This window comes from Vigna unguiculata, chromosome 9, assembly GCF_037176805.1.
Source record: "Vigna unguiculata cultivar grain cowpea cultivar isolate G323 ecotype 2 chromosome 9, ASM3717680v1, whole genome shotgun sequence".
Taxonomy (NCBI): domain Eukaryota; kingdom Viridiplantae; phylum Streptophyta; class Magnoliopsida; order Fabales; family Fabaceae; genus Vigna; species Vigna unguiculata.
Window position 1 is genome coordinate 44,721,953 of NC_140800.1, and position 26,081 is coordinate 44,748,033.

Consider the following 26,081-nt stretch of genomic DNA (forward strand, 5'->3'; position numbering starts at 1 on the left):
CTTTTTAATTATTGTGGTTTGTCTTTAATTAAAAACATATAACACTCTAAACAAATAAAAATATAGAAAATAGACTATGAATTGACTGTGAAATGAAATTATTATTGTTATTTTTTTATAATGTAGGGTAAGTTTGTTGACTTTTAACCCAATTATTTTAAAGTTTATACAAACAATATATTTGGTTAGTTATAGCCTAAATTCTATTTCACACTAATAGTGTCTAATCAATAAACTCATTTATTTGAAGTGATTACGGTGTCTTCAATTTTTTTAGTAGATAAAAAATGATTTTTTTTATATATATTAAGACTCCATAATAAATATAAATATGTTGAAATTTCATTCTAATGATATTTAAATTTTACAATTAAAAAAAGTAATTGATACTTATTTTATTTTTTTAAAGATATAATGTATAAGGGAATGGAGAATAAAAGTCACTCTTGAGGTTGCTTAACAATTAAAAATTAACAAGATTCTAAACAAATAATTTATTAAAAATAAGTAGTACTATTAAAATTAAAATACACCGTAGAACTTACATTTTTATTATTTTCAAAATGAATTCAGCCCTGGTTACACATTTCATTGTAAAATTTTGGAAAATGTCATGAGTTCAAAAACACGTGTTAGTAGTCATATGCAATAACTGAATGAATTCCATCAAATTCAACCTTACTTTAAACTAGAAAGATGCCAAATAGCAGTCTAAATCTGCATAGAGAAAAATCAGAAAGGGATATGAAATCCTCATCGTGTAGCTGTACATATACTGTTCTAACCTCCAATGGCACTTAATTTTCTAATCAAATTTTCAACCGAACCATAAATGAATAATTGGATGGAAGCATTCTTTTTTCTTTATTCTATTTAGAATATTCTTAGTTTTTTTCTTGTGTAGGCCAAATTGAACAGTTGTACAGTACAACGAAGTGGGTTTGATTCCACGATTCTTAAAGTTTCACTTTAGTCGAATATGATTTTCTTTTTCATTTTTATCGGCAATCTTTGGTCAAATATGTGGCACACACATTTTCAATAATTGAAGAGCCCATCATCTTAAACTGGTACAGACTTAGCATAAAATTACACTAGCATTTCAATGAAAGGGGACCAAGATTTTTAAAACCTTTTCATTAAAGAAATCAAAGTATTCCATACATCACATGATGTATCTTTTCTTTTGATAAAAATCATTGTGGGGAATAAATACTCAATTATCTGAAATAATCATAATATGTAGTGGCTTACCTAATAAATTTTTCACTCACAATAGATAAATTACCTCGCTAAAATATAGAATGTTTAATATAACATCACCTCTAATGTATACTAAATTTAAGACTTCAATTTTATAAAAAGTAGAACTCGAGGGAGAGAAATTATACACTAACCAGGCAACATTTAATTTTTTTTGGGTTACTAAATTCGTTTTTGAAGGTATACAACTGCTCATTTGACAATTTATCGATAAAAAAAAAAAAAACATTAACTAAGTATCCTTCACACTTCAGATACACAGTTTGCTTCTTTCTTTGATCACCCTATTTACCCTAAACATGACTCTTATCAGCGAAAAGAAAGATACCAAATTTCGTTTATGGAGTTAGAATAATAAACTGTAAAGAACAAAACAGTCATTCAGCACTCGTATCTTCAACGGATTTCTTGTACTCAGGCTTCAGCTCATAAGTTCCTTGATTGGCACCTCTTTTATTATAAACACACAGTTCGTTCAGAATCTCTTTCAAGAATTGCTGCAAAAGAAAAAGTAAATCATTCAGGAGCTTTCAAATATTGCTGCAAAAGAAAAGGGGGCGCAGTGTGTGCGTGCACGCGCTACAACGACAACACCAAGTTAGGAACTGAAAAGAGAACAGAAAAGCATACGGCGGGTTGATCAGTCTCTTGGACAAGCTGTTTCAGGGCCCAGTTAGGCTGTCTTTCAAAGAGCTTGAACATTATATCCTCCAGCTCTCCCCGATCTCTTCTTGTTCTCTTTGTGTCAGATTGTTTAATTGGCTGCGTCTTTTTCTTGTCCTGTGAGAGTTTCATAAGAGTAATTAAAAAACCTCAGAATTATTATTCAATGCATACACAAATTTGAGGGACCAAACTTTCTCCTTGAAACAAATTTTATCTATACTCCAGTGAATTTTCATCGAGATTACATGAATCTATGGTCTAGTTATCTAATATATATTGTTTAACATTTATGACTGCCACTATATCATAATACTTTTAAAGAGGAGAAACTTGGTTGTTCTAATTACTAACGTAAAACTTCCACACTGGCCAGAAATTTCATGCGGGCAAAAAATGATAGATAGAGTCAATTAGAAGTATGTCACCAACATGTCCAAGAGATTGTATTTTGTGTACATTATGTACCTTGGAATTGGATGAAACTAGACCAATCATTCCAGGCATTGGCCTCATTAGAACTCCGCGATCATTATCAATAACCTTCCAATTGAGTCGAGGGAACCAGAGAAAGAGAATCAATTATTTAATCAGACAGAAAGCAAGAAATGTTAAGGGATAATTAAATAATACACATGAACAAAATACCTGTATTTGTCGATTTTTAATCATAGATCTGTTTGTCCTCTCACGGCACAATTTACCATACTCTTCAATGTTTTCACCGTGGGGCTTCATATCAAACTTATGTTCTACTTTCCCTTCCATTGCAACCTTGCCACCTAAAGTAAAATATAAAAGCCGTTACTTAACACAAGGAAGCTAAGCTTAAATGTGACAACCAGGGAGAAAATACTCTGTATATAGAAGTATTATTTCATCCATTTTAAATTATTAAATATATCACAATTCACAGTTACCACTTGCCATGTCATGATAAAGCAAATTATTTACTATAGTCAATCTGGTGGGTTTCTTAACTCCATTTATAATAGTCATCATCCCCGTATGTGAAGAGATTTTCACCTCCTTTCAGTCCCCAACCGGTGGGTTTGCTTACAACATGGTCTACCCAAATTCATATTTACTCCAATCCATTAAATTTGAGCCCCGTTAGTTGAAAGTGTCTTAATTTCTTAATTCCATTATAGTAGTCAATCTGGGTTGGTGGATGCATATCCCTATCTGTTCAATTTAAGTCATTTTACAAGGCAGAGAGCGGTGACATAATTTCTTAATTTAATCGTAGCAATCGATCTTGAATGCTGATTCAACAGCCAACTCCAATTCAGCCGCTATGGTGATGTAACAGACCAATTCAGCCGCTACACCAAATAACGAATACTGAACAATCAACTTCTAACACACTTATAAGATGCTAAACAATCAAGAAGTATTGTAAACATAAGACATATTCAATATTAATAATTTATCTCAAAGACAATCATAATAGCTTGAAATCGCATTAAGCCACAATTATGCCACACAAAATAGTTATTTTTTAATGATGTACGGTACTTGACATAGTTAATTGCAACAAAGCGGCTGCAAATGTAAAGAGACAATGGTGTCACTTTTACTTGTGCTTTTGTACAACAAGTAATTGCAATCACACTCACACTCAATGATCCACTTTCGCAAGATCAGGGTAGGACTGCCAAGCCAAATAATAGAACTGGAGGAACTGCCTATCTTTAACATTCTATAGGATTGCCATGTAAGCAGCACTATTTGGCACTAATGTTTTGATTATGATTATAATCTCCTTAGATAATGGAAATGACAAGTTTCCCTTTTAAACTACAGTAACTACTTAAATTTACTCAACACTTCCTCTGTTAATCTATGTTTACCCTAAATGCTATCTAGACTCTAAAGAAACCCCACATGAAACAAGAGATACTCCTTAGTTTATATTAAACCCTTTCGACACTAAATATCAAAGTTATTGTAAATTATCAACAAAATGATAACAAAAAAGTACTAATAAGCAGCATCCTGCAGTGGTAGAGCTGGAACTGAACTTTCAAGGGGACCAGGTACAAAGCTATAACAATTTGTATTGTGAGAATCCTTGAAGAAAGACCTTAGTAAGAGAAGTAATTTTATTATAAGTTTTCAAACAATCCCAGATTTGATGAAAGTGAAATAAAAAACAAATCAAAGAAGTAAAAAAATGAACTTATAAATGGTAGTTGAATCAGGATTCAAATAATGAATCAGAGGGTTCCTAATTGAACCGTGTATTGAAGATTAATAATAAAACATCCCCTCACATTCACAAACTAAGAAAACAAATTTAAGCACATATTCATGATCAGTAACCGAAAAAATAAATCTAGGAGCATGAATTCTGTTAAAATATGTTATAATAGAATAATATTAATATTCAAAATAAATATTCTGCTATTATAATTATTACACATTAGAATTTATAGTATATACTCCGATATTAAATATTTGTATTTGAAAAACAATAACAAATTTGCCTATCATGTACATAGATTTTATGTTAAAAAAAAGGCTAAACTAACAGTTGTTGAAATAAAAAACCATCATCTCAATTAATATGTTTTTATTTGAAACTAGACGTTTGACAATATTTAAATATCTAGTGCAAAGATATAAAAGTTAAAACTGATGGTCCAAAAGTTGAAACACATCATGTCTTGCAATTAAAACACAAAAGTTGTTATAAAAACAGTACTTACTACTGATGAGAAAAAAACTACTACTGATATAAAACATTACTTGCGAATGATTAATAAAAAACTACAAAACGGTATAAAGCTGAGATTACGATTCTCACCTTGGCTAGTCTCAGAGAAGACACACATAGGAACAAAGTCCTTAAACATATTCAATGAATAAGTTTTTGGCATATTCACAGCTTCAGAGCCAGCCATCTCCATTGTAAACTGTCATAGTTAAGGAGCTATAAAATTAATATCTCACATGAAGACAAGCAACAAATATTAATCAGAAATTATTGCCTGTACTGTCAAAAATTTAGAAGCAGAATATTTTTTCATCTTGCACAATCAATAATGTCATGTGGTGGAACTCGTCATTAAGAAAAATTAAACGAATTTGCAAGTCATAACCACATTTGGAATACCTCAACAATGAATAGATTCATTTTAATTAAATGCTCTACTCCGTCCCTTACTTAGAATATTTAAAATAGGTAACTTAATTAGGAAAAAATTGTCCGCTATTATCAAAAAAATCAAAGTACACCCACTCAAAGGTGTAGATTTTTAAGTATACACCACAGTTACCCAATAGCAGAAGTCTTTGATGATACAGGTGCATGATATATTACTACATTAAATATATGGTATGTAAGGGGTATACTTGGTTGCTACACTAGGGCATGTTTGTGGTGAAACTCCTAGTTTACAAGCGGATAAGTTATACGCCCCACTCCCCCAAATCAAGCAGAAACGCAGGAAAAATTATTTTCTGGTGAAATTGAGCAAATGTGCTTGGGATTGGTCAAGCTCAAGTTCTACATGAAGTATGTGAGCCCACCAACCTCATGTCAAAGCTCCACCCATTACCTGCCTCAAATGCTCACTCCACCATCATGCTTCGTCTAGCCAAGCTCCATACATCATTTTCCAGGAATTGGTAGGCAAATGAACCACAAAGTGGAGCAACCAAACCAATTCACACTACTATAAGGGGAAACCAACTACCGTGGAAACATTCAATGAAAAAACATTCGCAATCACAATTGCGGCCACAACACCAATATGAGTTCTTCTCGACCACAATTCAAGGATTGCCATCATATAAAGGATCACAGCAAAATCAAAACCCCGACCAAAATTAAAAACCTTGGTAGCATAGATAGAACTCGTGTCTAAAGGATTCAAAAAACAAATCGATTTCCATTTGATGACCTTCCCCATCAAGTCAATTCCACGACTCTGCAGTGTCAAGCACACCTTGCGGTCGTTTATTGGTCAACCACAACGTAGTAGAAAAGTTAAAGTAGTTGCTATTCATTGCATTTTTCCGAAATTGCAAACCGCATAAGATTTTGACAATTAATTTAAAGAGCATCGAATATGTGTCGATATTTCCGGTAACAAGAGCAGAATTGGATAGAACTAAGGGCGTAAAAAAGAAGAAGATGGAGAACCTGAACTGCAGAGGGATCTTCTTCAGGGTGGAGAGGATCGAGGGAGAGCACGACCTTAGCAAGAGGTTGAGAAGGAGGATGAGTCTGCCATGACTTAGCCACCACCAAAGGGCATTTCATTAACCACACAGATCTCTCCGCCTTCAAAGTCTCCAAATTGGAGCTGCTACTCCCACTGTAACCATTCTCCTCATCCATCTCTCTGCTTCCTCCACGCACCAACGAAAACCACGCTCGTCTCTGCAAAACCGACACCGCCCCAAGTCAATTATATTTGACCTCGAGCTCAACCCCTCGTATTGAAAACTTTAGCATTTACATAGCCTCTTCTTGGGCCAAATACGATACTATAGATTTACTGGGCTTATACGTAACATTATTGCGCTGAATCGGGAGTTTCTCTCGACACCTCCAAAGAGTTCTATTACACTTCCAAAAAATTTAAATTTTTTATAATACCCTTCTGAATCCTTTGACTATTAAGCGGTAAAAGTTAAAAAAAAATCTTAACCGGCTTTCAAAACCCGATAAAATTCTTAACCAGTAAAATCCTTAACCGGCTTTCGAAATCCGGTAAAATCTTTAATCAGCTTTCGAAATCCGGTAAATAGTGTCAAACGGATTTGAAATTGTGAACCGACATTTGAAGTTCGGTTAAGTGGTTTAACAGAATTCTCCTAATTTAATTTTTTTAATTTTTTTTGCATAAAAGATTTATTTTCAATTAAATTAATATTACTAAGTTGTTGTTTTGTTGTAACATATTACTAAGTTAAGAATTTTACCGAATTTCGAAAACCGGTTAAAATTTTTACCGGGAAATTTTTTTTAATTTTTACTACTTAATAGTCCAAAAAGTTTAGAAGGGTATTATAAAAAATTTAAATTCTTTTAGAAGTGCAGTAGAACTCTCTTTAAAGGTATAGGGAGAAACCCCCCGCTGAATCTTATTATAGCCTCTTCTTGGGCCAAATACAATACTACAGTTTATTCAGCTCATATAACGCTATTGGGCTGAATGTTAGTATAGCCTCTTATTGGGCCAAAAATAAAATCATTCCAATCTGACGTATTGGCCCATACAAATATTTTTGATGTCATCATCTTAAAATATTAAAATGATTTTGTTATGCCAAAAAACAATTTAAAAAAAATTGCAATCATATATTTTTTTAAGTATGAAAACTTAACACAATTAACATTTATATCAAGGATGAAATCAAAATTATATTACTGTTTAGGGACTAAAAATAAAAGAAATATAGTTTAACTTAGTTTAATCATCTATCATTTAAAAAAATACATTAAAACCATGACGGAGACGGTTATTTCATTCTTATTAAATATTAGACGTCTCAATTAATATTTAATGATGCTTCTAATCTCCAAATTTTGGGGTAAAAAATATTCGTACCGCTATGAAATAAAGCGAATAACATAGAGAATGACTGACGACAGATAATAGAGAAGAGAAGAAACAAGAGAGAATAAAGAATGAGAGAATATGGAGTAAGCAACTCATGAGTGTATTATTATTGATAGGAAGAGTCCTATTTATAGATACAATATGTAATCCATAAAGTGATAGAAAAAAAATATATACATAAGATACAATAATACAATATATTCAAGTATGAGTTAAAAATTGTGTACCTGGAACTAATGAAGGATCCATGGAAGCACGTGGTATGAGATGTTATTGTTCTCTTTCTGATGGATATTTTTAAACGTAAGAGTATTTTACGTTGTTACATTAAAACTGACTAATGGGTATCAGTTTTATATCCCGTCAGCAGAAACCAGGGACCTCTCAAAATGTATCTGATTATTCAAGCCCATCACAGACCGTTTATTAAACAATCCAACCCCATCACAGATCGTTTATCAGAATACCCAAAATTATATATATATATATATATATATATATATATATTACCCATATAATAATTAATATTAACGAATAACTTAATTTATTATTAATGCTAATCCATAATAATAATAATTATATAGAGAATAATAATTTTATATAATTTTATTATATAAAATATAACATTCTCCCACTTGGATAACATTAATAAATAAATTAATTATATCAATTGCAACATAAGTACAAATACCAATTAAGAAATATAAACATAAATCACAAAGATAATATCCGATAGGGATACTTACCATATGCTTAGATTTCTTAAATGATGGATAATATATAGAATAAAAACAAACATAATAAATATGTGATCCCAAAATGGTTCATAAATTCTCTATGTAGAAAGAGAAAAGATGTAATGAAACTGACGTCATTGACAAATTTACATCTCATGAAAACCATAATAATATAGAGTGTAAATCTCAGACTCCCACTAACCCAATACATCAAAAGACTTAACCACACCCATATGAGTTACATGATTTTGAAAAACTCCAACAAATAAGCCTTTAGTTAGTGGGTCTGCTAACATATTTTCTGTAGCAGTATGCTCAATCCGAGTTTGATAATCCAAAACTTTCTCTCTAACAAACAGAAATTATCCTCAAAGAATACCGCACGGTCAGACTCAATAACCCGCATAGAGTGAGAAGGACAATAAAACCTGCTACCACGAGAACCCACACAATAACCAATAAAGAACCCACTGACAGTCTTGAGATCAAGTTTTTTTAACTGAGGATTATAAGGCCTCACCTCCGCTTTACAGCCCCACACATGGAAATGTCTCAAACTTGGCTTCTTCCCAGACATGAGTTCATAAGGAGTCTTTGAAACAGACTTGCTAGGTACTTGATTAAGAATATACACAGCAGTCCTTAAAGCATCTCCCCAAAGGAAATCCGGTAAGGAGGAATGACTCAACATACATCTCACCATCTCTAAAAGAGTGCGATTCCTCCTTTCTGCAACTCCATTTTGCTGAGGAGTACCAGGCATAGTATACTGAGCTTCAATACCACATTCGTCAAGAAATCTAGCGAAAGGTCCAGGATTTCTTCCAGTCTCATCATATCTGCCATAATACTCTCCACCTCTGTCAGACCTTACACATTTTATCTTCTTTCCTGTTTTCAACTCAATAGCAGCTTTAAAAGACTTAAAAGCATCCAAAGAACTTGATTTTTCCTGTAGGAGATCTATCCAGCCAAAACGGGAATAATCGTCTATAAACGTAATAAAATACCTATATCCACCCATGGAAGTGGGTGTGATAGGTCCACATATATCAGTATGAATAAGCTCCAACACATTATCACTCCTGTTTGCTCCTGTATTTCTTACTTTTGCGGTAAGCTTGCCCTTAACACAATCAACATAAGTATCAAAATCAGAAAAATCCAAATCATGCAAAATACCCTCTTTAATCAACCTCTCAATTCGAGGTCTAGAAATATGTCCCAGACGTCTATGCCACAACATAGAGGAATTTTCATCAACTCTACTACGCTTATGTCCAATAACAGAATTAACAGACATATCATTCAGATTCAGCATGTAAAGTCCATCATATAAAACTCCTGAGCCAACAATAATTGAATTGAAATAAACAACAAGTTTACCATTGCCAAATTCAAAAGTGTAGCCACATTTGTCCAAAATTGAAACTGAAATCAAATTTCTTCTCATAGAAGGTACATAAACAACGTCTTTTAATAACAAAACATGTCCAGAAGGTAAATTTAAAGAAACTACTCCTATGTCTTCAACTAGTGCTCTAGCTCCATCTCCCATGATAATCTTGGACTCGACATCACTTGGTTTTCTCAGACTTGTGAACCCCTTCCTTATCAGCATTCTTCTTCTTAAGAATATAACAATCAGCTATCTTGTGTCCAAATTTCTTACAATAGGCACAATTCCCCTTGAAGTACTTCTTCTTAGGCTCCAAAACCGCTGGTGCTTTCCCTGTGTTCCCTTTTTCAGGACGAGATTTACCTTTGAAGCCCTTTTTCACAGGTTTAGTGCTTGAATTAGTAGCTGTAAACTGCACACTATGAGACTTGGTCTTTTTAATCGATGCTTCCTCTTGAGAAATAATAGCTATCATTTCATCAATTGTCCATTCCTCCTTTTGAGTGTTGTAAGAAGTCTTCAACACATCAAACTGAGAAGGAAGAGATTCCATAACCTGCCAAACCAAGTAACTATCACCAAGATCTACCTTTAGAGATTTGAGTTTGTTATAATAGTGCACAAGCTTCATCATATGCTCACGAACACCACTGACACCATCATATTTGGTCTTCTCAAGAAGTGACAGATATTGACCCTTTTGAGCTTTATCAAAAGTCTTAAACTTCTCACCAACTAATCTCATAAAATCCTTAGCATTGTCATTATCCAGAATGCTCTGTCGAATAGACTTCTCCATGGTATATCTCATCACCATTAGGCACACCCTGTTCGAGTGTTCCCATTTTTCACGAGAAGCTCTCTGGACAATAGTGGACTCAGGCGTAAGAGCTGAAGGTTCTGCTTCTCTCAAGGAAAAATCCATGTTGGTAATTGCTAGATACAAATCCAAAGATTCTTTCCAGTCCTCAAAATTTGTCCCATTTAAAGTTTTGACCGAAGTCAATGGCATAGGCAAAGAAGCTGGTATCATAATAACAAAGAAACATTTAATACACACTTATTGTGTAAATAAACAAAATAAATGTTTCTGAATACACAGCAAAATATGCCTATGATATCAAATTATTTCTCATTCACTATGATCCCGCCTAAGGGTCCCGAATCATAATAAATAAGAAATAAAACAAAATATAAAATATAATAAAATACAATGAACATTTCATGCCAAAAGAAATCTAATACCGATAAGGTACAAGACAAATAATTCACATAAAATACATTAATAATAAATTGTATCAAGAAAAATAAAATACATTAATAATAAAATACCGATATGGTATAATTAATATTAATGTAATATCAAATTAATTTAAAAAAATATTTAAATTATATCATTTCCATAAAATTTCATACAAGTGTACCCACGATAGGTGAGTTAACAATTATATAAAATTATATCATGCTTAACAAAAAATATAATAAATTATATAATGCATGAAATAATAATAATAATAATAATAATAACAATAATAATAATAATAATAATAATAATCGTTATTATTATTAATTTAATTTTTATTTATTTATTTATTTTATTATTATTAATTTAATTTTATTATTATTAATTTAATTTTATTATTATTTAATTTTTTAAGGTGTCCTATTGTTAGCCATAGTGTGCACGTGGCCATTATGCTTTGAAAAATTCAAAACGTAACCGAAAAGTGGCCATTGAGGTGCGAAAAAAAAGCCATCAAAACTGCCGATGAAACAGTGCGATGAACAGATGATGAATTCAACGCTGCAACAACCGTGGCGAAAGCAAACTCCGATTGGTGGAAGCAAGGTCGCGATCATTATCTCGCAGCATATTTCACAACGTGTCGGCATCTTCCACTGTGATGAATGATAATGCTTCTACACTTCTACTCCATTTCTTCCTTTTCTTCTAAATCACTATCAGAATGGAAGCTACGTGGTTCGCGAGGAGTTCCCGGTAAATTTATTTAGTTTTGATATTCACACGACAAGTGTACTGGTACGCAACTAATTCTCTTCCATTAGATTTATTATTCTTTAACTGAGGGTTTTAAACAGGAACTAATCCCCTCTATTAAATTTCCAATATCATGATACACTTTCCAAAAGAATAATGAATAATTATATTTTGTATCTTAATAGGCTCTGATACCAATTGATAGAAAAAAAATATATACATAAGATACAATAATACAATATATTCAAGTATGAGTTAAAAATTGTGTACCTGGAACTAATGAAGGATCCATGGAAGCACGTAGTATGAGATGTTATTGTTCTCTTTCTGATGGATATTTTTAAACGTAAGAGTATTTTACGTTGTTACATTAAAACTGACTAATGGGTATCAGTTTTATATCCCGTCAGCAGAGACCAGGGACCTCTCAAAATGTATCTGATTATTCAAGCCCATCACAGACCGTTTATTAAACAATCCAACCCCATCACAGATCGTTTATCAGAATACCCAAAATTATATATATATATATATATATATATATATATATTACCCATATAATAATTAATATTAACGAATAACTTAATTTATTATTAATGCTAATCCATAATAATAATAATTATATAGAGAATAATAATTTTATATAATTTTATTATATAAAATATAACATTAAGGAAACAAATCAACTTAGTTAATACAAATATTTACCATAAAGAGTAATGAATCATATGAGTAAATATATCAAATCAATGGACAATCATTAATTCATAACACTCCCCCTTAAGTGTCCATTGATAAAGAATGTGCCTCGTTAAAACCTTACTAGGAAAAACCCTTTAGGATAAAAAAACGTAGTGAAGGAAAAAGGGTACAACATTCTGTATTCTTTAATACAATATTATTCATCACATCTTATATTTCTCCCCCTCATGTAAACTTACATCATTAAGGTGACAAAGTTCGAATTTGTGAGTCATTTGCTCAAAAGTTTTTCTTGGCAAAAACTTTACAAATAGACTTGTCATATTTTCAGATGAACGAATTTTTGGATATCTATATCATCCTTTCAATTGAACAATACACTATTGTCTTCATATATGGTTGTTGATTCCATCTTTCTCGGGGATAGTCACAAGTTTCTTGCACATGTTGAATTATAAACCTTAACCAAACATATTCACAACTTTCCTCGTAATTTTGTATGATTAGACGATGTTGCTACTATGGTTTGTTTCATATACCTTCATGAAACCATTGTGCTATCACATGTGAACAAACATCTTGTTTGTGATCAACCATTGTGACATTGTAAGAATATGTACAATAACATGCATATCCATAACCCATTGGTCCGAATCTGAATCATTTGGATGGAATAAGCTCATATTCGTAGTACCCTTAAAGTAACGAAGTATATGTTTTACTCCAAACCATTTTCTTCTTGTAGTTGAAGAACTATATCTTGCTTAACAAATTTATAGCAAATGCAATATTAGATTGAGTATAATTAGCAAGATACATTAGTGTTTCTATGACACTAAGATATGGTGCTTCTAGACCAAGAAGATCTTCATCATTTTCTTGAGGTCTAAGAAGAGTCTTTATCAACATCTAACGACCTCACAACTATTGGAGTGCATAATGGACATGACTTGTCCATTTAGAGCATTTTAAGCACCTTAATCATATAAGCCTCTTGATGTATAAAAATACTTTTATTTAAATACTCAATTTCTAATTTCAAACAAGACTTTGCCCTTCAAAGATCATTCATCTCAAATTCTTTCAATTTCCTTGTGAGCTCATTAGTAGTTTCAATGATGTTTATGTCATCTACATAAACAATAATTATGAAAAATTGATTTTCTAATATTTCCATATAAATACAAGGACAAAAAGGATCATTTTCATATCCTTATTTTAATAAGAACTCAATAAGATGGTTATACCACACACATCCTTGCTTTAATCAAAAAAAGAGCATGTTCAATTTTATTGAATAACCCTCTTTAGAATTTGTCTTGTTGGGCACATAAAATCCTTCAGGAATTTTCATATAAATATGATTCTCAAAAGAACCGTACGAATAGGTTGTAACATCATCCATTAGATGTAAATGCAAACCTTGTTGTGCAACTAGAATAATCGAATATTGCAATGTTGTTGCATCCAATACTAGTGAACATGTTTTTTTCTTCACTAATCAATACAAGATTTTGTGAACAACCTTGAGCAACCAATTATGCTTTGTATCTAACAATTTCATCATTTTTAATTTGATTTTTGCGCAAAAATCCATATGTACCCAATGGGTTTCACAACTTCAGGAGTGCGAACTATACGTCCAAAAACCTTTCGTTTAGCAAACAAATATAATTATGCTTCTTTGCATATTTTCATTTTGGCCAATCTTTTCTTTGTCGACAATCTTCAATGATCATTGCTTATTGATCCTCATTGTCATTCATAACATTCATCGCTATGTTATAAGTAAAAGTTTCGTCAATGTTAACTTCATTTTGGTTTCATATTATATGATTCATGACATAATTTATTGAGATCTCATCATTTTCAACCATTTCAGGTACCTGAGGTTCTTTTGGAACTGAATCATTAATTATGTAAAATGAATCTTTTGGGATTTCAACCTTTTTTATTAGGTTATTTTGCATATTAGCCCCCTTTCTCATTCAAGAGTTTTTATCTTTGGGACCAATAGGTCTACCACGCTTGAAACGTGTTCACATGAGTTTTTCAACCCCTTTTTTTTCGCATCATAATAACTGATCATGTCAAACAAGACAATCATTTTGATTTGTAAACTTCTGGTTTACCATGATATGCATTTAAATTGTACTAATAAACTTGTACTACAAACTATAAGAGAATGTTGATAATTTCTCCAATACACTTTCTTTTTCAACTCAATCATAGAGATATAAAGATATTTCATATCTTTTTCATTGTTTGTCTCAATATAATATCCATTTAGACAAATATCATTGAAACTTAATAAGTTTCTATTCAACTTCTTGGTAGAAGTATAGTAGCTCTTTTAGAGTCTTCAAATATATTTGTAGTACTATAAATAATACTAACATCGATGTCTCACATTATCAAACAAGAAAAAAAATTTATTACTCTTGAGAATTGTATAAGTTGTTGCACTATCAATAAGGCATATTATTTTGGTACTAGTGCAAACATTCGTTTTTCATATAAACGTAAATATCAATATGAGATTTTTTTTTAACACTCTCATAATCAATGAGGTGATCAATGCTTCCATTTGCTTTAGCAAAGAAAATAACAATATCAAGATGAGTAGCATCCATATGGCCATAATCAGAACCACTATCTTCATAAACAAATTGTGTTTCTATGTTCTTCTCATTATTTGTAAGATGCTTTGGTGTACAATAAGTACAACTCAAATGGCCTTTACCACCGTAATGATAATATATACTTTCATCTTTTTGTCAATATTTTCACATTTTCCTTTTCTTTTTTTTTTCACATTATTATGCCACTTCTGGTGACAAAATGTGTATTTGAAATTTTCTTTATAACCATGTCCAAACTCAAGATCATGATCATGATCACGATCATGAAAATATAAATAAAATGTTGCTGCATTCACTTATGGGAATGAAGCAGAACCAATTTGGACAGGTTTCATGATTTTCTTGAGGTCAAAAGCTCATTGCTTTGTTCAACCATACAAAGGCATGAAATAAATTCATAATATTGATTGCTGTATTCACTTCTGGGAATGGAGCATATTAGACGGATCTCATGATTTTTCATCAAAAGCTTTATTGCTTTGTCCAGCCAACCATACATAGGCATGAAATAAATTCACAATATTTGTGAAATCTCTTTTCACAATATTTTTGTCATGTTGCTTAGATGCTTTATTTCTATATTTAATGGTATCCCAATATCCATTGCATCTAAATATATTTCAACATTTAAAATCCAATATAAGGAATTCTTCCTTGTAATATCAAGGGTCACAAATCCAAATTTTGCAACATTTCGTGTGTTTAGAACTAGCACATAAAATAATTATATTAATAATAATAATCACCGTCAAAATAAAAATAAAAATAATAAGACGAAGATGAAAATTGATAAAGTTAAATAATTCTTATCACAAGAGGAAGAATATAAGCTAAAATTATAATTTGAGAAAGGATTAGAAAGAGCCTGGATTGAGACACGCATAACACTGTCGTTATAGAGAAAAAGCTTCCACTAGTCCTCAATTGGTTGGAGCATCGTGCTGATAACGTGTTATGAAATAAAGCGAATAACATAAAGAATGACTGACAGATAATAGAGAAGAGAAGAAACAAGAGAGAATAGAGAATGAGAGAATATGGAAAGCAACTCATGAGTGTATTATTATTGATAGGAAGAGTCCTATTTATAGATACAATAGATAATCCCTAAAGGAAACAAATCAACTTAGTTAATACAAATATTTACCATAAAGAGTAATCATATGAGTAAATATATCAAATCAATGGACAATCATTATTTCATAACACTTTTTTGATGGAGACATTTTAAAGAAAGATAAAAAAAAAAACATCTTCCACTAATAAATATCTACAAAATAAAAAGGGTGGAAAAAAAATTGCAACTAGTTGAATAAAAACGAAAACATGTAACTTGTTAAAGAAGTTATATTTCATTGGCCCAAACCATGGAGGTTTAAATATTGTAATTTAATTAAATTTTTTAAAGACGGCGGATATATTCGATAAAAGAGGCGTCCTATTTAAGTTAACCAAATTATTATAAATGACAAAACTAGATTTTCGGATATTTAATACAATTGAATTCACAACGTCAAAATTATAAACCACTCGTTAAACAAAAATAATTTCGTATCGATAAATCGAGTGTTGGATAGGTCCAAAAATCATTTTTATTTTTATTTTTAACTTTTAGTAGGACATAATAAATTATCAAGCAAGAAAATAAAATATTTTTTTGGTACTTTTTTAAAATTGTAAACCCCTTTTTATTCTTGTGTCTTTATTGAGAAAAGTTAAACTAAACAAAAAGGGTTTTCAACTAAATTTTAGGTTCTCAAAATTATAATTAGATTTTCCCGTTAAGAATCACGATTCAACGCATTTATTAGAGTCAGCCTAACATAAGAGTTGAGATAAAAAAAAAAATAGAGGCAATTTTTGTGAGGTTTATTTCATAAAATAATAATATCAGTTTTAATTCATATTTGAGGAAAATTAATGTGAAAATATCCGGCCAAGAGGATAAGTGGGCCTGAAACATGGGCTAAGAAGATGCTTTATCTAACCTCAATAATAGAGAAACACGTGTGGACATCGCATTGGTTACATCGTTTACAATAATCTGGGAAGCGTGCATAAAGATTCCCCCAAAGATCAACATATCCATTGCTCTTTCTCAGCTTTTTCTTCTTCCAATGGCTACTCCCTCACTCTTCTTCCTCTTCAGTCTCCTCCTTTTCTCCGCCACCTTAGCCATCGCCGAACGGATCGACGGTGAAGATGACCTTCTGATCCGTCAAGTGGTGCCGGACGCGGAGGAGCACCTGCTCAACGCCGAGCACCACTTCTCCGCCTTCAAGGCGAAGTTCGGCAGGACCTACGCCACGCAGGAGGAGCACGACCACCGCTTCCGCATCTTCAAGAATAACTTGCTCCGAGCGAAGTCGCACCAGAAGCTTGATCCCTCCGCCGTCCACGGCGTCACGAAGTTCTCCGATCTCACTCCGGCGGAGTTTCGCCGCCAGTTTCTGGGTTTGAAGCCGCTTCGTCTTCCCTCCGACGCTCAGAAGGCTCCGATCCTGCCGACCAACGACCTCCCTAGCGATTTCGATTGGCGCGACCATGGAGCCGTTACTGGCGTCAAGAATCAAGGTTCTTGCGGATCGTGTTGGTCGTTTAGCGCCGTGGGAGCGCTGGAAGGTGCTCATTTTCTTTCGACCGGTGAGCTCGTGAGCCTCAGCGAGCAACAACTCGTGGATTGTGATCATGAGGTTAGTCTTTTATATTTATAGAAAGTATTGTCTCTTCCTTTTGCTAATATGTCCTTCATGCACTTGCATATCACTTGATTTGATCGAAGTTGTGATATATTGAAACATGATGCTCCGATCAGTGGAATCTTTTTTGAGAATTTGATAGATAGGTAGATGCTAAAAAGTAAAAATAACCACCTCTGTGAACTGGTTTGGGTTTTGCAAAAGCAGCGTGCATTAATTTTTTGCCTACAACTTTCTTAGTGTGACCCGGAAGAGCGTGGAGCATGTGACTCTGGTTGTAACGGTGGATTGATGACCACTGCATTCGAGTACTCAATGAAGGCTGGTGGACTAATGCAAGAAAAGGACTATCCTTACACCGGAAGAGACCGTGGCCCCTGCAAATTTGATAAGAGCAAAATCGCAGCATCTGTAGCTAATTTCAGCGTTGTTTCCCTTGACGAAGAACAAATTGCTGCTAATCTGGTGAAGAATGGTCCTCTTGCAGGTATGTTAGATCGTCCCCCAAAGAATCAGATATGTTGAATTGTTGATTAGGAAACACTGACTTTTGCTTTTCGTGGTACAGTTGGTATCAATGCAGTTTTTATGCAGACATATATTGGTGGCGTCTCATGCCCATACATCTGCGGCAAGCACCTGGATCATGGAGTTCTTCTGGTAGGCTATGGTGCTGGTGCTTATGCTCCAATTCGGTTTAAGGAAAAGCCTTTCTGGATCATAAAGAATTCATGGGGGGAGAGCTGGGGAGAAAACGGATATTACAAGATATGTCGAGGTCACAATGTATGTGGGGTGGACTCCATGGTCTCAACTGTAGCTGCTATACATATACAGAGTTCTAACAACTAAATATGGATGCCTAAACGTCGTAGCAGGCACCAGTATAGTGCGTATGTAAATAATTTGGATGATGTAATGTTATGAAGGAGGAAACTACTAAGACCATGTTTATGATTTACTTTATTCTGCAACTCTCTGTGCTAGCTTGTCTAGCTTCAAAATATTACCCACTGTAATCGATAGTTATTGCATGTAACCTGAATGTAATGAATTTGTGTCCCCATTATTAAGGTTGCCACATTACAGTAATTTGACATGTTAATGTGGTCTGGAAACAGCAAGAATTAACGGATCAAAACAATTCCTGGAAATAATTGTCTTTCTTTAAGCAAGGAAGATAGATTTTCCATTGCGCAGGGCCAGATTTTAAGCATGTAGGATAGTTTCACATACACGACAAGTTAGCTGTCGTGTTTCTATCTGGAAGGAAATCATCTAGCATTTCTAAACTTACACCTCATCCTCATCATGTTAATCAAAACGGGAAGAACTTGTAGCCATCTACCTTCGTAGAATTTGTTCTGGAACTCCACCAGTGAAGTCTCAAAGCAAGCAAGGAAGTACTTAGAGTTTCCATTATTAGTAAAACACCAACAGTGGCACATATAAAAACAAAAATGCCGACAACGAGAATAAAAGTGTTGTTATACCTTCTTTAATGGCCCGCCACTTTTCTATAACACAATTAAAGAACTTACCCCCAGGCCGGAAGCAGAACTTCGTCATAGAAAACACTCTACAGTTCGGAATAAGCTAAGCTGAACAAGACCAAAATAAAAGGAAAGAATTATAATGAAAGGATATGATTTATTTAAAGTAGAACGGTTTACAATAAAGGGTTGAACTAAAAGTGGCCTAAATGTTGAGGAATGCACTAAATCTTTCTGATTAATTAACCAAACAAGTGTTCCCCTTTCCCACAAACACCATCTTTTAGAAACAATTGAAGCATTGTCGGGTAATAAACAAATAAGTATCTTCAAAAGAAAATTCGAACATTAATTCGCCCACCATGTTATAATCTCTTCTGATAGATTCAACTTTCATCTAAAAAGTGTTATTGCCTTTTATTACATTTCCAGTAATTTTCTTACCTGATGAAACTTTTTCTATTTCTACAGGACACCAATTTATCTAAAATAAAAAAATTATGACATTTTGACAAACTTTTTTTTTACGATTTAATTTTCAATACATATCAAATATTTTTCTTCTCTTTCTAAGTCACGTTAAACTTTTCTTTCATCCGTTAAAATATCACAACGCATACGTTTCTTAGCAAAACTTTGTCCAAAAAATAATTTTCCAAAATAAAATGGTATGAAAATCTTGTAGAACAAGTAGGTGCAACTAATGCGTGGACGACAATAAAACCGTATCAGTTTTTGCCATTTAACTACCCCCACTAGAATTTCCAAGCAACCAACCCTTGAAATGACAGAAAAGGGGCCGGATCCCGAAACTTGCTTATACAATAAAAAGGACAAGAAATTAGTGTCGACTGTCGAGGTTTCTTCATCAAAGCTAATGATAACTTTGCTATCAAATCAATAGCACATACATGTGGACCTAACCAAGATATGTGTGGGTTTTACTGTCTTTTATGGTTTCTTCCATGATACAGTACCTACATTTGCTAAATTAGCAACTGGTCAACCATAAATGGTTCAATCCAATCTAACCGAGGGGCGATGCATTCAATTCACGAAGTCAATAGCCTGGGGTACAATCATAAGATGATGGTTTCGTATGCACTCCTTTAAAAACCAAGTAATTTTCAGAGGTTTCTTCCATTCTTAAGACGTTATCAGAGGATTCCAAAGCTCATTGGACTTTCATTCAAAGTTCTTGCCATCCACGAGTTGCAAGTTCATCAAAAAGCCAAATTCCATGTCCATGTTGAATTTTGACTAATTCTAACAAAATTTTACAGACGAGAATCGAAGGCTTTCAACAACCTACCTGAGGGCCCGCAAACGTAGATAAGAAGCTGTATTAGACACGCGGCTCCATGCACAAATTTGATTATATGTATAAGTTGGTGAACCAAAACCTCGCCGAAGTCAAACTCATCATGGTCACGGGGCACACTATGTGACTCTGATTCGACCTTGATGCCTTTGAGGAAGAAAGGTAGTAAAAATTAGAATGTGATTTAATAAAAATGATAAGGAAAAAAATAAAATCGTAGTTTTGAGTGTACTTCTTGATGTTGCTTCTTCAGGAGAAACGGCTTCAGTGCTAGCATCCATGGTACGAAAAACATGTGTCAAAAGTAGTAAGACAAGCTAACATCAATGAAACAGTGTACAGTTCATATTGAGAAGAGTTTCATCATCGTAATAATATAGGGTGCAAGTTTCTGTCGTTATTAACAACATTGAACAAACTGATATAGAAGCATAAAATAAAATAGGAGGAAACATTCGGATTGAATACAAAAAATCCATGACTTTGAGTGAAGTACCTGACTGGAAAATTGTTTCTCTCTGATTACGAGATACAAAGCCGTGACCCTAGTCACCGAACATTACAGAAAAAAAAAAGGAATGGAAACGTGATAATTGGGTATACACCAGGATTTGCTTCGTGGTACTTGACGACTCTGTCAAGAAATAACGATTAATTTAGTTTCAGTTTGATTATCAATAAATCAAGAAGCAAGAAAGAATCGGTTATTGGACTTTGATGACTTGATTACTGTGGCCAAAACACTTCAGCAATATTAGATATTAATAGAACGGCTAGCCAGACACACTCTAAAAGAAACCACAAATCCTAATATCTGTAAGAATTGGAAAACTGTATCTTGGGATGTTGGCCAAAAGAGTAGATTATCTTATGCCAGTCCCCAGTTTTTCAGAAAGTATGCTCTACTATAAATTTAATATACATGATACATCACTGGAGTATGAAAATGTTGGGTTAATATGAGAATTTATAAATACGATATAAATTTCAATCTAATCCCAATTTTTTTTTTTTGCATAATTTACGGGCCTAAGATTAATTTCTTACTTATATAGGCCATAGCTGTCAACATATCCTGACAATAGAGAGATAAAATACACTATTTCTATGTTGACCTACGAAAAACAAATCAATGTAGAATATGATAAATCTATAATTTAGCACCACAAGAGATCCATGGCAAGGAAAACAAAGAGGAATTGAGACTTGATAGAGAATGAAGAAGAAAGGAAAATTTCGTGGAAGTAGAGCAAGCTAAGCATGCATGGGAAGGAATAGAATAAATAGTTGGACGGGTAAAGTAATTTTTTTGTTTTACTTCTTATTTTGTTACTGGGGTTTGCGAATCTTCACCAGAGTTTCATTTTAATTTTGGGTGGCAGCGCATTTTGGGGGACTCATAACTCAATTATAAAGATAGGGGATAATCTCTTTATTTTAAGATGTAAGTGATAGTATACCATATATATGTTAATTATGAATTTACAATGTCTTGAAAAGTTACCACAATTATTATGTATAACCTATATAATTATCACATGAAGTACAAGTTTGTGGAGAACTCAACTTGATATGTGTGGTTCTAACACTTTTATTGGGTTTAGTTTGGACATATGTGTGGGTATGTTACAGAGATCAAGTTTTAATTGACAAAAATATTTCTAAAAATCATTGATGGATTAAAATTTCTTTTTTGTATAGATTATGTCTCAAAAATTTATATTAATCCACAGCTATTTTATGATCTGTACTGGTTACATTCCAAGAATAAAAAGTGACAAACTGTGGCTGCTAACAAGCCACCAAGTATGACAGAAGCTAATATTGTAGTGATTTCCCTTTCTATATTTATTCTCAGTCATAACAAAACAAACAAACAAACAAATAAAGTTAGAGCGACCAAGAGGACCCGTATAATATACGCCATCACATTGGATTAAAATTATTGCATCTTTAGGCATGATTCTTTATGATTGAAAGTGCAAGTCAAATCATAATTACCTGATAGGGATTTTTTATCAATAAGAGGAGAATGAAATTTGAAACGCTCATGCTGAGGGCTACATAAAGCGCCCATAGGCATCTACTATTTCTTGAAAAGAAGAAGTGAATTGTTTGTGCAAAAATAGGTAGGCTGCGATTCCTTTGTCCCTAAAACCTGAAATATCGCCTCAACAACTGCTGCAATACTTTGTGAATCTGTCAAGTATTGAATAAATCAATTAGCTATGCCATCCAGTAAAAACGGCATTACATGTATGCTTCAGCTCAACTCAAATTAAATCACAATTCAAGGACAGACCTGGTTTGTCGCATTCATACTAAGTATATTTAGAGTGTGATAGATGGATTTTTTCCTTCTTAAACAATAAGTTAAAATTGAAGAAAGGAAAAGTTAGCATTGGAATGAACATTAATTGCAGAAGCTTAGCAATAAAGCTGAAAAGGAAAACATGAAAAAAGATGAAATACTTTATCTAAAATAAAACAAAACTGAAGGCTCCACTGCTCATAAGTGATATCCAATTGTTTGCAAGCAATCCTGCATTTATGGAGTCTTCAATTCTGCAGGTCTTCCTGAAACCGATCAAGGTCGTAATAATCAGTAATTAGTTTCTACACATCTAATTGAAAGATGTTAAAGACTTCAATTTAAGAATTTAAAGTAAACTTTTCCCCTGACAAAAGATCAATAACAGAATGTTCAACCACAGCCTATTTGAGAAACACGTTTCCCCCAGTAGCACGAAATAGAATTTTTTCGAATGTAACTGATTTTTCCCTGGAAACAAGTCCACTGATAAACCCCAGCTTAATTTGCTTTGTTGTTGTCTCCTCCTGAGCATAAATTTTCTTAGCATCAGAAAGAGAGCAAAACTCTAAAGTAACAAATAGAAACTACAAAGCTGCAGCTAACTTTTTCCAATAATAATGGGCTGTCAATAGATCTTTCAACAGTTATCTGGAATTCAAGTTTTTTCTGTGTGCTACAGCATTAATTTTTTGCTGAATAGAAAAATTCGCCAACCTGAAATGATATACCAGAAAAGCATTACTTTGACCTCTGCTTTCTTATCCAATCAAGGAGAGAAAAGAAAAGACCAAGCTCAATGATCATATGCATGCAACAAGCCCGAGAAAAAGTTTGCTTCTGTACTAACAGTATGTATTGTACATACTTCTATTTAAAGTTTAAACATAAGAAAGATGAAAAGCAGGGTTAACCTAATTAGAAGCGATTATAGAATTTGTGGCAGTGAAGAACTTAGCAAACCATACCTTCTTTTGAACAAGTTTATATACTCTGATGCCTCATTGTAAGCGTGTTTCAATTTCTCATTGTTTGCGTTAATCTGAAGGAGATCAGGTTGAAGTTCTTCATGTTTAACCAAGACACAAACAAAAAAAAAAAAGTTCACCAGATACTGCGTTCTTGAACAGAAGAACCCGTGACAAAATTTTCAGAGCATGTAACCCCTTTTGAGATATTTCAACTTCAATTTGAGCACATGTCGAATTAGTTCAACAATTCAAAATTAGTTTTATCCAAATCCATTCCATCGTACTTTAATTTAATACAAACAAGTACTAAGATGACCTAGTCATATTTACTTGAAGGAATTCTCCAATGTGCTTAAGATAGCAATAATAGAATTCAATTTTCCATTACATATTTACAATAACATGAATGGTGGTCGTGTTTTCAACAAAATGTGAATACTGTAAAATTGCTTACAATCAACTAACGATAAAAACAATTCCAATAAGACCATTCACACAATGCAAGGACACCAAAATATTATGCAGTTTATCCAAATCTCATGGCATTAGAGTTTCAACCTCTTCAATAACACACGTATGACTCTTATTTATATTTTTATTTTTTTAAATGCAACCAGAACGCAAACACAGACAGGGATTTGATATGCACCTGAGAGGCATAAGTTTGATGGAATGGATTTTTATCTACATTTAGCGGACGAATAAACTTAAATAAATAGTTACCAATGTAAGAAATATTCAGAGAGATGAAGGCATGAAAACACAACTGAAAAAAGTGAATCAGAGCAACAACAGTCGTAGCAATGTAGGTTTCAAAATTCAGTGTAAAAGAATCTAAAACAAGAGCAATGAAATTGAAGAGGAGTCGCACGTTTTAGAATTAAAGGCTGAGAACGCTGAGTAAGAACTGGATGATAAGCTGATTCGATTGGAATGATCAATTGAACCATTTGCGTAGGTTCTGACTGTAGCATATCCATCCTTGGAGAAAACGACATTGATTCACCGTTAGGACTTCTAAAAATGCACAAACACAAAATAAATTAACCAAACTGTGAGGCAAATGCTCTTGTTCTACAGAAAAAGAGTTCATTGGTAAATCAAATCTTGCCCCTATTTCCATCTCTCGGTTTCTAATGTTTTCTCACCTTCCCGCGCATACAAATAATATATATATATTTCGTACTATTCTTTTTTTTTTTTTCACGTCAGTTTTTTAACTTTTGTTTTGCATTTAAGGATTAAAAAAACACAATAAGAAAATGACACATATCTAAAAGAATGTTTTTTTTTCGTAAAAATTATCATTAAATAACCCCTTCCCATCAACTCAAAATTATGAATTAATTAAATTCCTACTTATTGAAAGGAATAGTATTATTTAACTTAATATATAACACTAGAGTAATCTACAACAACGATCACAAAATTCTTTAAATTAAAACTGTAGAATTGAGATTGCCTAACTTGACCTGAATTTTATATAAATTATAAATGTCATGATTCAACACGTTACTCACATAGTTGTAAATTAAATATCTATTTAAATTTGAAATAATATATATATATATATATATGAGATTTCTTTTTAATTAAATTTAATTTTATCCTTTAAATAAATATTAAATATCTTTGAATCTTAAAGTTAAATGTTTCAAAATTATTTTGATTATCGAATTTTAAATAAAGGTCAAATTTCGTGTTAAAGAATAATATTTGAGTAAGCAACTCAAAGTTTAATCTCCAATACAGTTTGCTATGTCAGAAAAGTTAAGTTAGTATGATCACATTTATCTATTCATTCTTCAAATTTAAATCCAAACTCTCAAAATTTTACAAAGTGAAATTTTAATTTCATGTTAAAGTTTGATAATTAAAAACATATTTAACTTATTTAATAATATTTTTTATAAATTATAATAATTATTTTATCAATTTTATCCTTTAAATGATATTTTCAAAATATAATTATGTTTAATTTGATCAATTTTTAAATTTTGTTATTTTAAAATAAAATAACTATATTTATAATAAAAAATACCCACAAAATTAGAATAAAAATCTACAATCAAATTGTAAATAGATTTATATTTTTTTAATTATAATTTAATAATAATTTTATTATTTTTATTGTTATAATAAATTAAATAACGTATAGTATATATGTTTCCATTAAAAATATGATTATTGACAGTTTTTAAACTGCTATTTTTGAAGTCCTGTTTGATTTGTCACATTGTCAAAATCGTATTTACTAAGAAAAAAGTATAACTCAAATTTCGTAGCTACTTTTAAGAAAAAAGGA

The 26,081-nt window shown here is 32.4% G+C and overlaps 3 protein-coding genes and 1 long non-coding RNA gene across 4 annotated transcripts; 1 reads left to right on the forward strand and 3 right to left on the reverse strand.

Moving 5' to 3' along the window:
- Positions 1-1,385: 1,385 nt before the first annotated feature.
- On the reverse strand, positions 1,386-6,379 carry LOC114164857 (Transcription initiation factor IIF, beta subunit). The gene is made up of 6 exons (XM_028049628.1): positions 6,077-6,379; positions 4,736-4,844; positions 2,575-2,708; positions 2,395-2,469; positions 1,894-2,043; positions 1,386-1,760 (listed from the first exon to the last, which is right to left on the reverse strand). The coding sequence occupies exons 1-6, from the start codon at positions 6,272-6,274 to the stop codon at positions 1,641-1,643; spliced, it is 786 nt and encodes a 261-aa protein (XP_027905429.1). The 5' UTR covers positions 6,275-6,379; the 3' UTR covers positions 1,386-1,640.
- A 3,114-nt stretch (positions 6,380-9,493) lies between these two features.
- On the reverse strand, positions 9,494-10,320 carry LOC114163735 (uncharacterized). The gene has a single exon (XM_028048029.2). The coding sequence runs from the start codon at positions 10,270-10,272 to the stop codon at positions 9,817-9,819; it is 456 nt and encodes a 151-aa protein (XP_027903830.2). The 5' UTR covers positions 10,273-10,320; the 3' UTR covers positions 9,494-9,816.
- Positions 10,321-17,048: 6,728 nt separating this feature from the next.
- On the forward strand, positions 17,049-18,749 carry LOC114163210 (cysteine proteinase 15A-like). Its single transcript, XM_028047376.2, has 3 exons — positions 17,049-17,674; positions 17,921-18,167; positions 18,249-18,749. The coding sequence occupies exons 1-3, from the start codon at positions 17,099-17,101 to the stop codon at positions 18,530-18,532; spliced, it is 1,107 nt and encodes a 368-aa protein (XP_027903177.1). The 5' UTR covers positions 17,049-17,098; the 3' UTR covers positions 18,533-18,749.
- Positions 18,750-19,856: 1,107 nt separating this feature from the next.
- On the reverse strand, positions 19,857-24,880 carry LOC114163211 (uncharacterized). Its single transcript, XR_003599385.1, has 5 exons — positions 23,412-24,880; positions 22,496-23,332; positions 20,991-21,128; positions 20,727-20,764; positions 19,857-20,641 (listed from the first exon to the last, which is right to left on the reverse strand). It is a non-coding gene; the product is annotated as an uncharacterized LOC114163211 (long non-coding RNA).
- Between the last annotated feature and the right edge of the window lie 1,201 nt (positions 24,881-26,081).

Excerpts from the sequence above, each read along its gene's own strand:
- LOC114164857 (XM_028049628.1), bottom strand. The coding sequence starts at position 6,274 with ATGGATGAGGAGAATGGTTACAGTGGGAGTAGCAGCTCCAATTTGGAG. Across the intron at positions 2,470-2,574 it reads TTAAAAATCGACAAATACAG|GTTATTGATAATGATCGCGG; the intron begins GTATTTTGTTCA and ends CTCAATTGGAAG. Across the intron at positions 2,044-2,394 it reads TAGTTTCATCCAATTCCAAG|GACAAGAAAAAGACGCAGCC; the intron begins GTACATAATGTA and ends AAACTCTCACAG.
- LOC114163210 (XM_028047376.2), top strand. The coding sequence starts at position 17,099 with ATGGCTACTCCCTCACTCTTCTTCCTCTTCAGTCTCCTCCTTTTCTCC. Across the intron at positions 17,675-17,920 it reads TCGTGGATTGTGATCATGAG|TGTGACCCGGAAGAGCGTGG; the intron begins GTTAGTCTTTTA and ends CAACTTTCTTAG. Across the intron at positions 18,168-18,248 it reads GAAGAATGGTCCTCTTGCAG|TTGGTATCAATGCAGTTTTT; the intron begins GTATGTTAGATC and ends TTCGTGGTACAG.
- LOC114163735 (XM_028048029.2), bottom strand. The coding sequence starts at position 10,272 with ATGATGAAGCTTGTGCACTATTATAACAAACTCAAATCTCTAAAGGTA.